The sequence below is a fragment of the Hetaerina americana genome, unplaced genomic scaffold, assembly GCF_022747635.1.
Source record: "Hetaerina americana unplaced genomic scaffold, ioHetAmer1.1.p SCAF_8, whole genome shotgun sequence".
In the NCBI taxonomy this organism is placed as follows: Eukaryota; Metazoa; Arthropoda; class Insecta; order Odonata; family Calopterygidae; genus Hetaerina; species Hetaerina americana.
This window is the reverse complement of record NW_027287427.1, coordinates 50,288,631-50,306,170: the sequence shown is the minus strand read 5'-3', so window position 1 is coordinate 50,306,170 and position 17,540 is coordinate 50,288,631. Positions and strand designations below refer to the sequence as shown.

The 17,540-nt window shown below is 45.3% G+C and overlaps 1 protein-coding gene across 1 annotated transcript in view; it reads right to left on the bottom strand.

Annotated features, from left to right (window-relative positions):
- Nucleotides 1-1,819: 1,819 nt before the first annotated feature.
- The window catches only part of fid (fire dancer), a 543,398-nt gene continuing 527,677 nt past the window's right edge, over nt 1,820-17,540 (bottom strand). Inside the window, exons 5-11 of the mRNA XM_071596871.1 lie at nt 16,848-17,278; nt 16,142-16,343; nt 13,551-13,751; nt 13,413-13,466; nt 9,754-11,555; nt 8,183-8,592; nt 1,820-7,292 (exon numbers count right to left, since the gene is read on the bottom strand). Of these exons, the coding sequence (XP_071452972.1) occupies nt 5,038-7,292; nt 8,183-8,592; nt 9,754-11,555; nt 13,413-13,466; nt 13,551-13,751; nt 16,142-16,343; nt 16,848-17,278 (5,355 nt within the window). The 3' untranslated portion in view covers nt 1,820-5,037. The remainder of the gene's footprint in view (nt 7,293-8,182; nt 8,593-9,753; nt 11,556-13,412; nt 13,467-13,550; nt 13,752-16,141; nt 16,344-16,847; nt 17,279-17,540) is intronic.

Here is a 17,540-nt window from a genome sequence, read left to right as displayed (position 1 = left end):
TTAGAAGCTTAGATACCCCTTGACCCCTACCTTGGTCACTGTCCCCCGGAGGTCGGAAGCTTGAGGGTTGAAAGGGGGAGAGAGCAGAGCAGAGCAGCAGCAAGAGGAGCGTTCGTTTTAAGTTCTCCTTCCCTAAACGTTTATTCGACTCACTACCTTATCTCCTTCCAATGCTCTGCCATCCCTCACTCCCCATATCCTTTCACTCGGAACACCCCTCCTTCTCTTTTCCACACTTCTTTTATGTTGGGAGTTATGCTTTAGAAAACTGCCAGAAGAGTATTCACATCAATAAGAATAATTTTATCATATAAAAGATATTTTCAAAGATTAATCGAGCGTGATATTCCGCGTCGGAAGTTCTCTTTCAATTTTATCATGTCTTACTATTTTTATGTCATCACAGGTCAGTAGTAGGGAGGGAGAAAAGTCGGTCGCCAGCCAATCTATGACTATCTTCCACTCAGGCAAAGCCAGTAAATGGATAAAAAAGAAGGCGCTTTATTAAAGGATAAAAAAAGGTTGGCACCCCTGTTTGTGGGCTCGCTCGACTTAACAAGTGATTAGAAAAACACTATAGATGCCAAGAAACCAAAACTGTGAGATTTTTAACAGAGCTCTGCCATTATTTCTATTGCACGGTCATTTTACGTCACACACAGTTTGTCATAGAAATCCGCATAGTGAGAGGACACAAGGGCATAGAATTAATCGGGATTCATACTCGAGAGGTTTTAAACGTTTAGCGTACGGAGACCCAAAATCAGCTCTCAATTTTCATTTAAATGAGGACATCAGAAGATTTTTGAGAAAAAGTATTTGGGGAAATTATTAATTCCATGACGGGGAACGTCTAAAATTTTCTATCGAAGCGGTCCCCTGGTGATTGTAACTCATTGTCATCTGTCAGTTACTTGACAGAGGCGAGTAAGTGAATCCTTTGAACATTTTCCAATCAATTGCCGGCCATCAGGGAGGTCCCACATTTATTACGATCTCCATTCAAATTAAACCCCGAAGGAAACGTCGACTAGATAAGGCCCGTTCGTTTTCTGGGAGAGTTGCCCATCTATAAGGAATAAATGCAAAAATTTGACCAAAAGAATTTCAATGGTCTTCTTGAATTATTCGAGTCATTTCATGTTTTTGAAACGGGAATGGTTTATCGGGTTACATTTCAATTGCCGTGCTGAATTCATTGAATCCTCGTACTCATACTAGATTTGATCCGAGTGCATGTAAGAAGGGTTAACTTGCGCCAGGCATCGTATGAAGTAGTTTTCTGTGCTTGATATTTTTCTTGACATCCAGCGAGGTTCCAAGGTGCTGGTACCAACTGCTGTAACCTGCTGGGCAGAGAGATAAGTAGTATATTAAATTAAAAAGCAAACCGAGTTCTATTTTATGATTAGAGAATGCATATATTTATCTCACTTCAAGTGAAATAAATACATATGACAATTCTAACTTACTGTGTTATTTCATTTGTCCTCTTGAGGTCAGCTAAGCAGGGAAGGGTGGTGACAGGAAAGGTGTGAGAAGAAACGTGGTGTATTGGGAGAGTAGAGGAAGGAATAAAAGCAGGGAGTGTTTTGCCCGTCCAAATGAGTCACAATGAGCGAGAGATATGGGTGAGCGAGCGAAATATCCTTCAACATCTGAGGATAGTGGTCGTCCTAAAGCATTGGATAAAGGTCTTCTAATCGATATTGTTCTATGGTCAACAAAAAAGGCAGGATAGTAATAATTTTAAATTTTTATTGAACACAACATTTCATTTCTTGAGTGGAATATCTTTCTTTTTATATTTGCTTATTTTTATGAGTATAACTCATCTGAGTACAATGGAAATTGATTTAAATTCGTAATGAGACATAAATATCAAAATTCTTGAGTACCAAGTCAAGAGAGGCACAAAGTTTATTAGTGAAACAAGATAACAACAGAAAACATGATGCGATTAAACAACACGATTTTTCAACAATTACTGGTCTCGTATATATATATATATATATATTATTTATATATATTTATATGGAATTTTATGTATTGTTATGTACATTATAAAATTGTAGAACATCTTGAGGGAAGCAGCAGTTAGGTAACTTCTGCATCAAACATGCAAAGCAAATGAACGACTAGTTTGAACAATGTAAAGTAAATTCCACAGTTTATATAAGTGTATTTTACTTTGGTCTGAAGTAATACTCGTATTTCATAAATACAACCAAATGGAAAAATTATTTCACATGTAATAAAGAGACCCTAGATTTCGCTATATATTTCTTACTTATGATCGTACGTATGTCAGAATTTTTTAAGGAAGCTTTGAATAATGTAGCACCTTGTATGTATTAACTATTTGGTAAACAGCCAAATTTTGACGCATGTTTCAGAAACCTCTACAGAACTCGTAGCAGGAAAAATACTGCTAGTGATCAGCTGACGGATTTCCGTTTTTATTTCCTGCATTTGCATTGCATGATTTGCGGCTCTGTTTACTGGTGGCTGAAATCACAAATCTTGTCCGAAGGACTACAGTTTCTATGAATCACAAAAGGCATTTTTTTTAGTCACGGAGAAATGGCTGTTGATTCGTAAGAGTAGCATAAGAGACTGAAGACTCCTGATCCAATATTTTTGGTTTTCTCAAATAGCATGCATTGAAGTTGAACTAAAACCATACTTCCTCCATCTATTTGAGGACTCTCTCATCAGTTCTCTGGTCCCATTTTTTGCCCTCTTTCCTGTGATCAAGTGCTAGTGTTTCTCACAACTGAAATGCACTGAATTTTTATTTCACCTACCCCTTAAAAAAATAGTTGGATATGGGGGTTTGCTGTGCTCTATACATTTGTTGGCCTTACCAGGAAAATAATATTAATGTGCAATCCTATATTTGTTTTTGTTTTAATCCCACCACAAAACTGCTGTCTTCTAATCATCTTGCCGTCATATATTGTTTTCGGCATCAATTCTGCTCTAAGATCAAAGCGGATAAAAGCGAGCGCGAATTGTAATGGAGGCACTAGTATTAAGTGGCGTGTTGAAGAGGACAATGCTTCGATGTCTTATCTCCCGTGTTCTTTGAACGGGAATTTCGGTTGTCCAATATCCTGGCCCCGTGTATGCTATTTTGATCCACTCTGTGACATACCTTTGCAGGAGATATTCCATGTCCTCAAGAGGCTGCCCATGTATTACGCCACACCCAAGGGTGGGATGGCTTGGCTAATGGATCAGGAAAAGTGAGATAGCTGAGAACGCGGGAGGAGGATTGCCTTAGAAAGAATTACATCGTAATGCAAGAGAAAAAAAATTTACGTTATCTTTCGTATTCTTGGCTTGAGGAAGGACCGATGGTAAACTCTCTAGCCTTCAATATATATGTTCTCGAACACGCGTGTTTAAATAAATTTCGGGGTGAAAGCACGATGATAGTTATAATGGGTCGTTACGTGTACAATCATAGTGATGGGATTTCTCATAATCTGAGGCAAGGTTTTACATTTAGGGTGGGGAGGGACCAAAAGAGGCGGAAACAATGTGTGGCGTAATAAATTGACAGCCCCCATAGCTGTTTCCACTCGAGCGGTCGGTGCTGTCCGAGGATAATATGACCAACGTGGTGGAATGGGAGTCGCGTGGAATCTTACCAACATCGAATTCAATTCTCCTGATTGGCTGAACAATATTAGCATCACACTGCCCGAGTATATGAAAACGTAGCTTAAATCTGCGATTCACCTCACGGGTTGTCTTTTTTTTTAAATTTTGATTAGTGGCACTCATATCCGCAATGTTTGTCGAGCCTTGTTTCATTTTACAGAATAAAGAACATTGCATGCAGGCCCGTCGTTTAGTCGTGAGGCCGAGTGAAGTTGAAGAGAACAATTTCCTAGGCGTAGCTAAAGTTCATTTAGATGATTGTGCATTTCCATTTTGCTTGATCAAAATTTTCGAAGGGAGCATTATTATTTTTTGTTTGCCTTTTGCCAATTGTCATGTAATTTACTCGATAAAAACAACATACTGCATATTTTCGGGGCCTAATTTTTTCATTTGTGGGTTTGGTTGTTTTTAAATGCACTTCGCTTCTTTGAACTGAACAGAAGAGTAGCTTGAGTGGAACATATGGTGGATGGGTGCGCATTGTTTTGTTGCAGTTACAGCATGGAAAAAAATCAATAATTTTTACTTCAAGTGGGATTGCAAGAGGGAATTTCATCTTTGGAGACTCTTTGTCAAAAATTGCTTACAAAAATATATCTTAAAGTAGAACTTCTCTCAGTTAAACCCACATCCAAGAGCAATAATTTAATAAACTGTATTACTCTCTAAAGGAATACTTCCCTACGGTGGTGTTGGTTCTGTAGGTCGGCGTTATAATTAAGGAAATTTGACTAGTACACACCAATGCTCACTATAGTGGTTAAAGGCTATCATAAAGTCCTTCAATTCCTTTGATACATTCTAAATATCTACATATCTATTTTAATAATCTGAATACCTGCTGTTGTTGTCCTTCCTATCCAAAAACCCAGCTCCCCTTTGAACAGAAGAGCATTTTAAAGAGATATGAACACTAGTGTTCTTATTTCTCAAAGAAGAGTTTAGTTATGTCTTTAACCATATTTTGTTGAAGGTGCTGCCACAGAAATATGTATAAGGGACACATCTATGTTTACTAAATAGAAAAATGAAACGATGGAAACAACATTAGGTCCATTAAAGCCCTTTTGTAATTTCTGGGTTGTCTTTTGTATAACAAAAAGTTATTAATGGGATTATTAATCACAATATTTTTTGTATATTGGATCTCTCATTAAAATGTCCACTATATCATATGTTACGTTTTGGCAGCTAAATGTTAATTTTAACTTTTAAATCTACACCAGATGCTAGGCTTTAGTAAAGATGAGTGAGTACGTAACGCGCGTTTAAGTAAGGGAATATACATATCACCTGGGGAACAGATAAGGACCTCAAAGATCACCAATGCAAGATAATTACAAACATGTTAGGCTTAAAATACAGTCAGATGGTCCACACCTGTACCTTCTCCGCGATCACACACCAGTTTGCATGGTCGTAATAAGACGATATTATGTGCAAGTTTTCGACGTAACGTTCAATGAGCTGATCGAGCTCTCCCTCGCGGAACACGTGGTAGTAACGGTGAAAAGTTATTGACCCCCCACCACCAGCACCGCCTCCGTCGGACCTGAGGGACTCTTGAGACGTGGACCCGCTCAGAGAAGTTTCAAGGCTCGCCGTCTTCGTCATCGGGCCGTCCCGCGGAACCTGCTGGGAGGAGGGCACCGTGCCCTGCGTGGCCGTCCTCGTCGGCGTCTGCTGCTGAGGATTCTGTGGCGTCTGTGCCGGGATGGACGCGTGTGGTTCGTCTCCCCACGTGGCGGCCTGACGCACCATTCCCCTCCTCGATCCTGCACCAGCCTGCATCATCCCCAGGAGGCTCCCACTGGCATCCGCGCTCAGACCCGACCACCAGCGCACGGACGCCGGCGTCGGCTCGTCCTCGGTGGACGACGCACTGGCATTCACCTCCGATTCCCTCGACTCCTCCGAGGAACCCTTCTCTATGGACCCGGGGCGGAGGCCGCCGTAGCGGCCCTCGGGATTCGGGACGGTTGGGTCGGCGTTCTCCGCGGCACTCGTGTTCCTCTCCTCTGTCACTTTAGTCTGATCCGCGGGCTGAGACAGTATCTCTTCCTTGGTCTCACACTTGCCCTCAGGGCAACACTTCTTCACTATGCACTCGTTCGAGATGCTTCGGGCGGATTCGGAAGAGGCGAGGTTGTTCACCTCGCCGACGGAGGTGTCGACCCCCACCCCGGAGTCTTCACTGACCCCTCCCTCCTGCGGCGCCGAGGCCTCCGTCGACTCCACTACTGGGAAGGGCATCTCCTCCGGGGTGAACGCTCCGCCCCTAGCCGGGAGGCTTCGGCTGCTGCCCCCGCTGCTCCCACTGCTGCTACTCACGATGTGGCCCTCGTTCCTCTCGTGCATGAGGCCCACCCGGTGGGCTCTCTGAAGGAACGGATCCGCGGAGCCGCCCAGCCTCTCGCTCAGGTTGCGAGGATATGGCTCCGTTGCGGGGTCGAACCTCCTTCCTCCGTGGTGGTGGACGCTTTCGCTCAGGCTTCTCGGGTACGACTCCGTCCTCCGCGCTCTTGTCTGCTGGAATCTTGCGCAGCCCAGGGCGGGGAAGTCCTCCTCGTCCATGAGGCGGGACCTGCTGAGGCTGGTCGTGAGGCTGAGTCTCGACCCCGCCTCCGGTCGCCTCCCCGTCAGCTGGTGCCTGTCGGTAAGCAGGCCGGGTTGCACGACCGGGACGTTGACGTGAGGGATGGCCGTCGGGGAGCCGCCGGTCGCCTCCTTCTCCCATGCTGCCCGACTCACGTTGCTCGGGCTAGCGAGGCGGGACTCGGATCGACTGGCACGCCAGGACCACGGTTCGTCGTCCGATTCCCTCTTCGGCACTACCCGGTGCGCTTCTCTGTTGCATCTCTCCGAATACCGCTCGATCTCCTGCAGGAGTCCCGCGCTCAGCTCTTCAGCGAACTCTGTGAGGTGCTGCCGGCACTCCTCGTTCCACGAGTCTTGGGCTACTGTGGCTTCAGACTGAACAGTCGTCTCCTCGGGCTTCTCCAACTTCACTGCGTCGGCTTGTGGGAGGCTCTCGGTTGATTCTGCTTCCTCTGTTCCTTCCGGTTTCGCCCCGGCAGCTTCTTTGTTCGGAGGGGAGAACTTAATGGGGCTCCAGAGGTCGACGACTTCCATCGGATTCTCCGGCAGGACCAATGTCCGCCGCCTTGCCCTCGGACTGGACTGTATCACGGCGTCGACAGCTCCTTCCAGGGAGCTGGCGACGTCTGCCGCGGCCTCGAGGAGGCTAGAGGACGGCGAGGGTCGTTCGGGGAGGGGCCGCACCTCTAGGAGGTCGTTGTCGGCCTCTTCCCCTTCTGTGGCTACTTCTACTCGGACTTCTGTCGCTTCGAGGAAAAGCCTCTCTGCGGCAGTGGCTGCACAGGCGGAGACGGCCGCGGAAGCCATCTCGGAGGTTGTCAGGGAAGTGGCCGTCGAAGAGATCGCGGAAGGAGCTGTAGCCTCAATGCTGTTGGCGGGAAGACTGACCTCCGCAGATGGAAGACTTGTCTTATCTGGTGAGCGGCCGGCGCTCACCGAATAATACTGTTGCTGCTTCTGGTCACGTGATGCGGATCCAGACGAAAGCCTGTCCTCCGAGTCGGAGGGATCCTTTTGTGCGTCTGTAGGGGAAAAATACGGAACTAATTGAAATTTCAGGGCTTTAGTACATCTGGTCACCAAATGCTTCCAAATTTTATAATGTATATTTCATTCAGAAAAAAATTAATATCGTCTCTTTCTGATATAGATTATAATCATTTTTAAGTAAACCAAGGGAATATATACCGGTACATGGATGCAACATAAATAACAGCCCAATTTATTGAGAACTTGATTTTTAATTTAGAAAAGTCAAGACATTTACCAGTAGCGGCGTGTAGGGGCAAGAGGGGGCTGTTCCCTATTTAATTTTTTATGTTTTCATTAATATCGGCTACACTGTGGTTTACGTCTTCTTAAATCAGCCTATTTAGTCTAAAAATAAAATGTGCTGAAAGCAAATGCAATTACGGGAAAAGATATATGGTGAAATATGGAGATCTTAATTCATAGGTAAACATGTGCTTGCAGATGGAGAGAACTATAGTCGTCTTATTTAACAGCAATTCAACCGTACGTTAAATATACACCAACGTTTCCTTAACAGCACATTTCTGTAATTTCGGCTACCCAGAAATTAAAATATCTTCTGAATCATATTGTGATTTTTGACCAATAAGGTCTGGGCGAATGTCTTAAGTCAAAAATTTGGCATGTTAAGTCTCTGAATGACACTATCCTGTTATCTCTATCTGAAAGAATTTGGCAGGGGTATCTGAAAAGACGTACTCATACAACCCTACTGTTTCGTCAAAAAGGCTAATTAATACCATTTCACCTCATAGGAAAATATAATTAATGAAATCAGGGAATCATATTGGAACATTGTAAATAGCTTATAAACCCGCTTGCATTAAAATAAATGCAGGGTTTTTTTAGCATTAAGAGAGCATTAAAAGAACGGACAGACCTGACGTCAGAGATTCTCCATCCACGCTGGCCACTCCGGGCACCTCGACCGTCTCGACCGAAGCAGTTGGATCCACCACTATTGGTGGTTCGTCGTTGAGCACGCTGATCACACTGCCGACTGAGTCTGGCGACGAGACGCCGCTGGAGTCGGAATCCAGATCGTCGGTCTCCGGGTTGAAGAGCTCGAGACTGAGTAGGCGGGGGAGGGGCCTGGCGAGGGGCTCCAGGGGTCTCCCCCCGCTCAGCAGGGGAAGTGCGGACGCTCTCCGGACTAAGGGGAATGCGCGGCCTCCGTCTTTGCTAGTGGTGCTTCCACCGAAACCCGGGACGACAACGCCTCGCTGGCGCAAGAGCTCCTGGATCCTGCGTATTGTCTCCTTGTGCTTCGCGTCTGTAGTGCGCTTCTCTCTGTTGTAAAGGAAGTGAGAATATCAATTGCGAAAATGGATTTCGATTGCCTTTTTCGATAAACATTCGATAGTAAAGGTATTACAGACCCAAAATGTTATAATGAAGTGAGAATGCAAGGAATCGCTAGTGATAGTAAAAATATAATGAGAATCTAATGATAGGACTTCATAGTCCCATTTAACGCAGGAGCAAGTGGGAATGCAACGGAATCTTTTACCTAATACGGTGATTATTTCGTGTGAAAATAGAATGAACAGTTCGTAAATTAGGAGTAGACAGTGGTATCGAAACAAAATTAGGTGCCTGATGTAGGGAGAGAAATATGAACGGTTGCAGAAGGAAATGTTCACGAAGCGTAAAAAGTAAACTTAGGAGATATTAAGTGGGGAATGCGGGAGGACGTGATAGATGGGTGGATGCTGGATTATCAAGGATTATTTAGGAAAAAATACATGGGGTATAGATCACAAGAATTTGAAGACAAGGGACAAGAAAAGTATCGTCCTCTTTTCTCAGAGGTCTTCAAGATGTGCGTGTATGTATGCACAATAGTGTAAATAGATCATTCAAAGCCTACCTACACACGGTAGGTTACCTGAATGCATATCGAAGTGCCTGTGATAGCTGGTCTTCAATTATCTACCATATATTCGAATCGCTGCCTCTCTATATTACTAACTTGATAAGGCTTTATTTTTAAATACTTTTGTAAGCTATAATTAAACGGAATGTTTTGAGTTGATTGTTTCATAAAGCACTTCTTTTAATATATTATATTTTGGATTAGGAAACAGTGCATCCCAATCGCATATTATTAAAAGTTGCATTCCGTTTTATATGAAAATCTTCAGGCCCAGGGTGGCGGTATTAGATACACTGAAGAAAAATATTACTGTCCCCAAAGAGGGAGATGGAATTACATTATTACAACCAATTAATTTAGTAATTCGAATTCAAGACGCTCACGTTTATTTCCGGGATCACGTCTGATACTTAATTTCCAGCTGAAAAATTATTTAGGAGGAACATTTTTTAAATTCTGAAAATGAAATATACAATGTTATTGAGATGGATCGATATACGCTACACTTCACGCTGAGCGATTCCCCCCACAAGCAATCCTACAGGGTGTCAAGCTGATGGAAAAAATCTACTAACCTTTCTGGGGGTTTCGTTGGATCCTGGGTTACTGGTTCCACCTGCTCCTCTGCGAGTGGTGGCGCTTCAGGCTGCTCTGCCTTCACCCTGATGGCGGGCACGGGTGCCAGCACGTCTACCCTCAGCGGAGGCGAAATGTTCGCCTTCGGCCGCCCGTTCTCCGGGGGTGGCGTCTTCAGAGGTGGAGACCGCTGCGGCGGGGACATCACCTGCGGCGGAGACTTGTGGATCGGCGACCTCTGAGGAGGGGACTTCTGCAGCGGGGACCTCTGCGGAGGAGACTTCTGAAGGGGTGACCTCTGCGGTGGAGATTTCTGTAGCGGCGACCTCTGTGTGGGGGAGTTGTTGTTTGTCCCCGCCGCGTTCGTTGGGTTCGTCCCGTCCGGCTTGGGCACGAAGATGACCGAGGCGAAGCTGTCCTCCGAGTCCACGCTCGTGTCACTTTGGAGGGAGCTGTCCTTGGACGAGTCCGATCCCTCCTCCCGTGAGTGCCTCCTCTCCTTGCCCGCCACCTCAGACTCTTGCGGGTGCTTCTTCTCTGTCGGTGTCTGCGGCGGGGGCGGGGTCGCGGGCAGGGGCGGGCAGGCGGCGGCGGACGGAGGCGGTTGTGGGGGTGGGGGAGGAGGCTGAGGCGGCGGCCTGCCCCCGTTGCCCTCCTGGGCCGTCTCTCCCCTCCAACCCTGGAGCATCCGCACGAAGCCGTTCTTGAGAGAGGCGCCGCCCGCCGCGGCCTTACTCTTGACCGCCTCGCTTCCCGCCAGACGGCTCAGACCGTTCCGGAGCTGCTGGAACCTCGGACCGGAGAAGAACGAGTCGAGCTTGCTGTTCCCGGCCCTACGGCTGTATATGAGGTCCTCGTTCAGAGAGGCCTGCTTTGTAATGTTCTGTCTCACCCTCTCCTTCTCCTTCTGCCGTTCCGTCGACATCATCAGCTCTTCGTTCATGGAGCTCTGCTTGAAGACGGATCTCCGATTGCCCAGCTGTGCCGCCAGTTGGAGGTCCCTCCTCACCTTAAACTCGGGGAGCGCCTTGACCAGGTCCCTCATGTCCCTCCGGCCCTCCTCCCCGTCGTCCTCTTCCTCCTCCTCATCCTCCTCGTAGATGTTTTTGCCTTCTTCCACCACCACGACCACCACGTTCATCTCCACGTCACCGTCGTCCTCGCAGAGGGACCTCTTCTGCTTCACGAGGCACGGCTTGGAGGGCGACCCGCCGACTTTGACCCCAGTGGCGATGGTCAAGGGGTTCTTCGCCGGTTGAGTTGCCGGCTCCTTGACGACGGAGATGAGGCTCGGGTTGCTCCCCAGGGGGTCCGAGGTGTAAGCTGTGATCGCGTTTTTGCTGATAGGAACCGTGAGGGGCAGTGGGAGGGGGGGAGGGGTTGGAGGGATGGGCGCGATTGCTACGCTCTGGATCGGGATAACGGGCGGAAGTGGGTTCATCATTGGAGGAAGCAGAGTGGATGAGGTGGTTTTCTGAGGATTTGAGACGGCGGCGTTCGTGTTCTGGGGAGCCAGGTCGGATGTTGAGGACCTCGATCTGACGGGGAGCTGCGCTGTGACCTCGTCCTTGTTGGCGCCCGGGACACCCCCGAAGGCGCATCCTGTCGATAAAATGTCACTCAAGGACTTGGACTTGTGGCCCAAGGCGGCCGTCACGGCCGCGGCGGCGGCTGCGGCCACGGCTGCTGCCGTCGTCGATGAAGAAGACGGAGCATCGCAGGCAAAGGTTTGTCTCCTCCTGGCGTTCGTTGGGGCAGCGGAATTCTCGTCTTCTAGCCTTCTGAGCTCTATTGGGAGGTCCTAAGTAAGGAAGGTAATGGAATACATCAATTACTCGGATAAATTCAAAAAGAGAAATTACACTCCTCAATATAAGATGGGCAGAACGTGTCGTTTCACAAATGGCCTCCAGATTTGAGTAGGTCGCTTTAATGACACAATAAAAAAATAAATGTTATCCATAACATTCATCTCTCGACGTTTTTATATATCTGTTCTCATATTAAATAGTACATAATTTTATTTCTGACACACATATATTATTTATAATTTTATACATTGGACGATGAGGATATTGAAAAATCTCACGATATTATTGTCCTCGATAAAAAAAATTTATCCAGTTTTCCAGCCAATGTACCTCCGTATACATTTAGATTTTAACTAACCATAAAAGTTAGAAGTACAAGAGAAATAATTAGTTATGATGTGCTAATGTCACTTTGATATTGATTAACCCGGGTATTTATTTAAATTGGATGTCCATTTTCAATAAAAGTATTCGGGATCCGCACAGGTAAGCCCCATAGTTAAAAGTTCATCGAAGATTATGTATATTTCCCAAAATCCATGTGATAAAAGAAAGACTTATTGCTATGCGGAAAAACCTATTAGTATCAAAGAGATTGATCTGCCAAATGTTGTAGAGGGGTACTGTAAACTCCGAATTCCATTTGACACTGATTTTGATTTAATTTTATCCATATTTGGGATTATTTAATCCTGTCTATTTCTGAGGAGTTAATCAATTGGAATAACTTATCAGCGTTCAAGTATTAATTTTCTACTGGGTAGAATCGGAGCATAAATTTTCACTTACCATTGTCTTTAACGAACACTTAATATAAAAATCTCAAATCTTCACAATTGTATAAATACAGGCTGACCTTTTAAAATCTCCAACTTTCACTTAATTTGAAACATTCCTGTATGATATTTAAGCTGTTTTTGTGTCATTTACGTACTGGGATTGGCAAAGGGAAATTTCGTTAATAATATGAAATATTACAAGATATTCATCCAAAATGTTCAACATTATTACCAAATAGGCCAATTGATTCTTCCTGCCAAATTGTTTTTTTAGACGTTTTCCTGCATGATTGCATTATATTTCTTCGATACTTTGGGAAGGGGGCAGAAAGAGGCTGATATCTCTTATCGTTTTGAATAGGTAATTGGTTTTCCTATAGGTCTACATCTTTTGGAAGAGTTACAAGTTGTTCAGATGGATAAATTACGACTTCAGTTTTGATGCAGTACAACTGTATAATGTCCCTCGGATGGAGATGATCTCCAATCTAAGAACATTATCGGGAGGCTCTGGGGTCTTTATTTAAAAACATGATAGCTATGCATAGTATCCAGGATCTACTTCAATAATTTTCCCGGGGAAAATTGCAATTTGCCGATGGTCAATCATTTTTCCGTAACATAACATTCGCATGAATCTTTTACCCGCTTCATATTTAAATTTAACTTTATTAATGAAAATTTAACCTGCATTTTTCATGGTAACTTAGCTCAATGTGATAGTGCGGTTTGTTTTCTCATGCCTAGATATTCCTTGGCCTGTACGAAAATTTGGTACCAATATGTTGAAGACAGACAGCAAAATTGCCCTCTTCTCCAAGAAAGTGGTGTAGTACAACATATCCTCCAAAATCACTCTAATCGAGCCCGTGTTATTATATGGTTATGGTCCCAAAACGGTCGGCATGTGACTAAGTATTAGGAGTTTCTACTAACTTCTGAAGTCAGTGAAGATCTATGATTTTTCAAATACCTCAGGTACAGGAATAATTTGCAGTATTATAGCAACATTGGGAATGAACGTGTGGGTATTTCTGATATGTTTCGGGATGGGATAGCGTCCCTTACTTGTATGTCCTCGTCCGAGTCGTAGCAGTGCCTCGAGCAGCCGTCGTTGTGCGCCTCCGTCCCCACGCCGCAGCAGCACCCCTCCTCCTCCTCTTCTTCCTCTTCTTCCTCCTCTTCCTCCTCCTCCTCTTCCTCCTCGTTCTCCCCCTCTTCCTCGCCGCACGCGACGGCCCTGGCCCCGGCTCCACCCGCGGCGGCCGCGGACGCGCTGTTCGCCGCCGCCGAGAGGAAGTCCGGAGTGTGGTCCGCGCCCACGGCCTCCTTCGCGCACGAGCTCGTCCACGTCTCGAGGAACCACGGTCGCTGGGACGAGCCGCTCCTCTTGCCTCCGGCCAGTTTCTGCGGGAGAAGGGAACAGGGAGATGGCGGTCAGTACGGAGTGGTTCACTATGCCGGTGCTGTGGCCGCTCCTCCCGCCCAAAATTCCACCCTCGGACACTGTCCAAGAAATTACTTCGCGTGCAGCGGTGGGCAGTAGTACTTTAAGGAGGTGGCTGACAGCTAAGGTCTTTTTTGCTATTAGGGATAGGTGGACAGTTTGGTTGAGAAAGGATTTTCAGAATGTGGGAGAATGGTAAGAAGAAAGTTGATTATGGCATTAGCCTAACGAAAGGAGCCAAGCAGTGGACATTTTAAAGTCTCTTCCGACGGGTGGCGTACTCCACTTGAAGTGCTCTCCACATTGTATCCCAAATAGGGATCGAGGTACCACTTCCACCGTCGGGATTCGAACTCGGTGGGTGGAAAGCTAATGCAATAGTCACCGCACCAGCTCGATCCCCGGGGGAATCCCCGGGAAAAATTATTTTGTATGGAAATTAACGCTGCAATTCGAACAGAAATTGACATGCCATAATTTTCTTTCGCAATTATACACGGGATTTGCATACGCAAGTGTGAAATGGGTGTTTTGTTTAACACTTAATTAATATAGATTTATGGCGGAATCCTCTCCTGGAAGAGAGGAGGACCCCAACCGAATTGCCGATTTCATCTGTCATAGAGATGGCTACCCTGCGATTCAAATAATTTGCTGGCGCCAGACAATAACATTGGCATCTTTTCCAGGAAAAAGTCATAAAAATACCCTTCAAAATCGCCCTAACCGAGTTAAAGGTATCATGAGAGTAGGGGTTTTGGAATTAGGACTCCTGCAGCTGTTGACACATATGGTCCCAAACCTAAGACAAGCGACTGAATGTTCGGAGAATTTTGAGAGCTTTGCTTCTGACATTAGTAAAATGCATCGATTTTTTTCAGTAACACTGAAATTATTTGCCATACTTGAGTCACCCTCCGCGTCCATGAAAAGACATTAAGTCGTATAATGTGGCCGGTTCTTACTGGAAGGTTATGTTGGTTGCACGTTTTGATCTTCCCAAAGCCATAAAAGCTGGAAGTTTTATATCCGTGTGTACCTAGAGCTATATTTTCCCTGGAAGTGAATAAAACACAACGTTGGACTCGAGCGTAGGAAGTGGAACTTCTGGACTGAGCATTTTATTGGATATTACTTGAACCAGATTATTTTGCAGTCTCAGGTACCTTTGATATGAAACGGAAATAGATTCCGCCCTACATCTCTAAATCATAAATTAATAAATGTAAATGTAAATGCATATATATATATATATATATATATATATATATATATATATATATATATATATATATATATATATATTCTAATTATTTACTTTTCTGACGATCTAATACATATTTATTTGGGAATGGTTTAGCTTAATACTTTACCAATCCAATGCGCTGCAAAATTAATGTCTCAAATCATAGTGAGAATTTTATATCAAGAAAAAATATTTTAAGAATATGCTAAACCTCTTTTCTTCAACGAAATATTTAAGTCCACCACTGTTTTTCAATTGTTATATAATATTTCCTCAGAATAAAATTTTTTAAAAATCGAATCCAACTTCACTTACGTATATTGTAACTATATGCACTTGTCCTCGATATTTCTCGTACATGTCATGTGCGGCGGGGATGTTTTTAAAAGAAATATCTACAACAGAAAAGCTTTTCTTACATATTTTGAGGGAACATTAAACAGGTATACGCACGAGGATCTATCAGGGTAAGGCTTAATTAGTAGAAAAAGGAGAATATATCATGGAAGAGCGAATAGTGACAGCTTCAAATGGTTGATTACAAAACTATGAAGAAATTTTACTTCCATACCTAATGCTCTCCCGATATATCACCATAACCTCGATCTTAAATGTAAATAGAGTGATGTTAATTTGTAAACATTACGCGTCGGAAAAAAAATATCGAATTGACGACTTAATATCGACGCGATGATAAATATTGAGGTTATCGATCAATTTTGACAATGTTGATTGCATAGAATCATATCGATCATATTAGGTACATCGAGTAGTATCCACAAACTTATCAATTTCGATGTCGACAAATAGACTACACGAATAGCAACTTCATTGCCGTTGCAAGGAATTGGGTCGCCACAGTCTCTCCCGTTTTAGACACGTATAGAATATCTCCTACATTGTATGTATTTACAGTTATACCGTCAACACCGTTCTCGAAGTAAATCGACTATATATCTTAATTTCGACGACATTATTCAAATGTCAATTAATTGGTTCTTTCAAATTATCTAAGAGTATATCGACCTTGGAGGTATTGAAAATGGACATATGCCATCAGCTGTGAGGTGTGGCCTTCCTTGTAGCCTTCGGTTCCGTCATCACCTGAAGTGCCCGACGTACGAAGCTGTAGCAGGTCTCGTTGGGGCTGGAGAGGTCCGAACTGCTCTGCGAACTGCTGAGGCGCGCGGGATCGATGGACCGTCCCTTGTGCCGACTACGGCCACGGCGCCGGGTCGGGTGGGACGGGTGAGGGTGCGGATTGCTCGCCTGGCTAGACTCTGGGTTGCCCTGCTTCTCCGTCATCCTGGAAAGGTAGGAAAATACAAGGCATCTGAATCGCGCGAAATACCTTACACTTATGTGCAAGAGTGAAATGATAGAGTGAGGCAGATTCGTTTAGAAAACATACTGGTTCTATACAAAAATAATGTGAGCTTCATGTAATTTCTTTTGACAAAATCTGCTCATTTCATGTTGAATGTTACCTCAGTTTTCATTTTGATTCGCTTTTGGAGATGATCAAATAAAATCAAAACGACGAAGTCTTTGTTCTCTTCTCATTGCAAATGATAAGAAATAACAAGTACGATGACTTCATGCACGATGAAATCCTTACGTATTTTAAGGGCAATTCCTAACGAAGACGACAGAAATAGAGTTAAATGCAGATGATGGACCAACTACTGAATGACGCGACGTCACCATGATGCTTAGATGATGTTTTAGCCTTTTAAAATACGAAGGCTCTGATGCATTTCAAAACGTTCTCTTATTAGTCGAAGAAGGATGGCGGTTGGTCACTACGTACCTGGCGGACCTGCAGGAGTCGCTGTCCGAGGTCTGCGTGTACGCGTGATAGTGCGGCTGTGGTGGCGGGTTGTCGTCCTCGGAAGTGGTGGTCGTGGCGATGGCCCCCGCCGCGAGGGCCGCCACCGAGTTGCCGCTCGCTATGCTGGAAGCCTGCTCGATGGAGGGCGTGCTGGCGGGGGCCGGGGGCTGGCCGTGGCTCCCGCACCCGCTACTTCCGCTACCGCCGCCGCCGCCTCCGGTTCCCCCTCCGACGCCTGGGCACCCGCCACCAGCCGCCCCCCCGCATTCGGGCGGCGGTGAGTGGTGATGGTGGTGGTGATGGTGGTGATAGTGGTGGTGATGGTGGTGGTGGTGCCTCGAGGTGGAAGACGCTGGCAGGGGGTGCCGTCGGGCTCGGTGCCATGGCACCAACACATCCTGAGATTCGAACTTTTAGAGAGGAGAAATAAAAAAAAAACAAATTTCAATACTCGTGTAGATTTCGGTGCAACGGTTTCGATAGACGGCCATAGATTGGGAGTGTACTACCTACATTTACATCTACATCAATACGCTGCGAACCACCAAAAAGGTGTGTGGCAGGAGGTACAGCACCAGGAGGAAAGGGTAAGGGATGAGGGGGTTAGGGTTTTCAGAGAGTCTTAGGCAGTGTTTCCCACACTAAGCTACGGGGAAAGCCAAATGTTCTTTG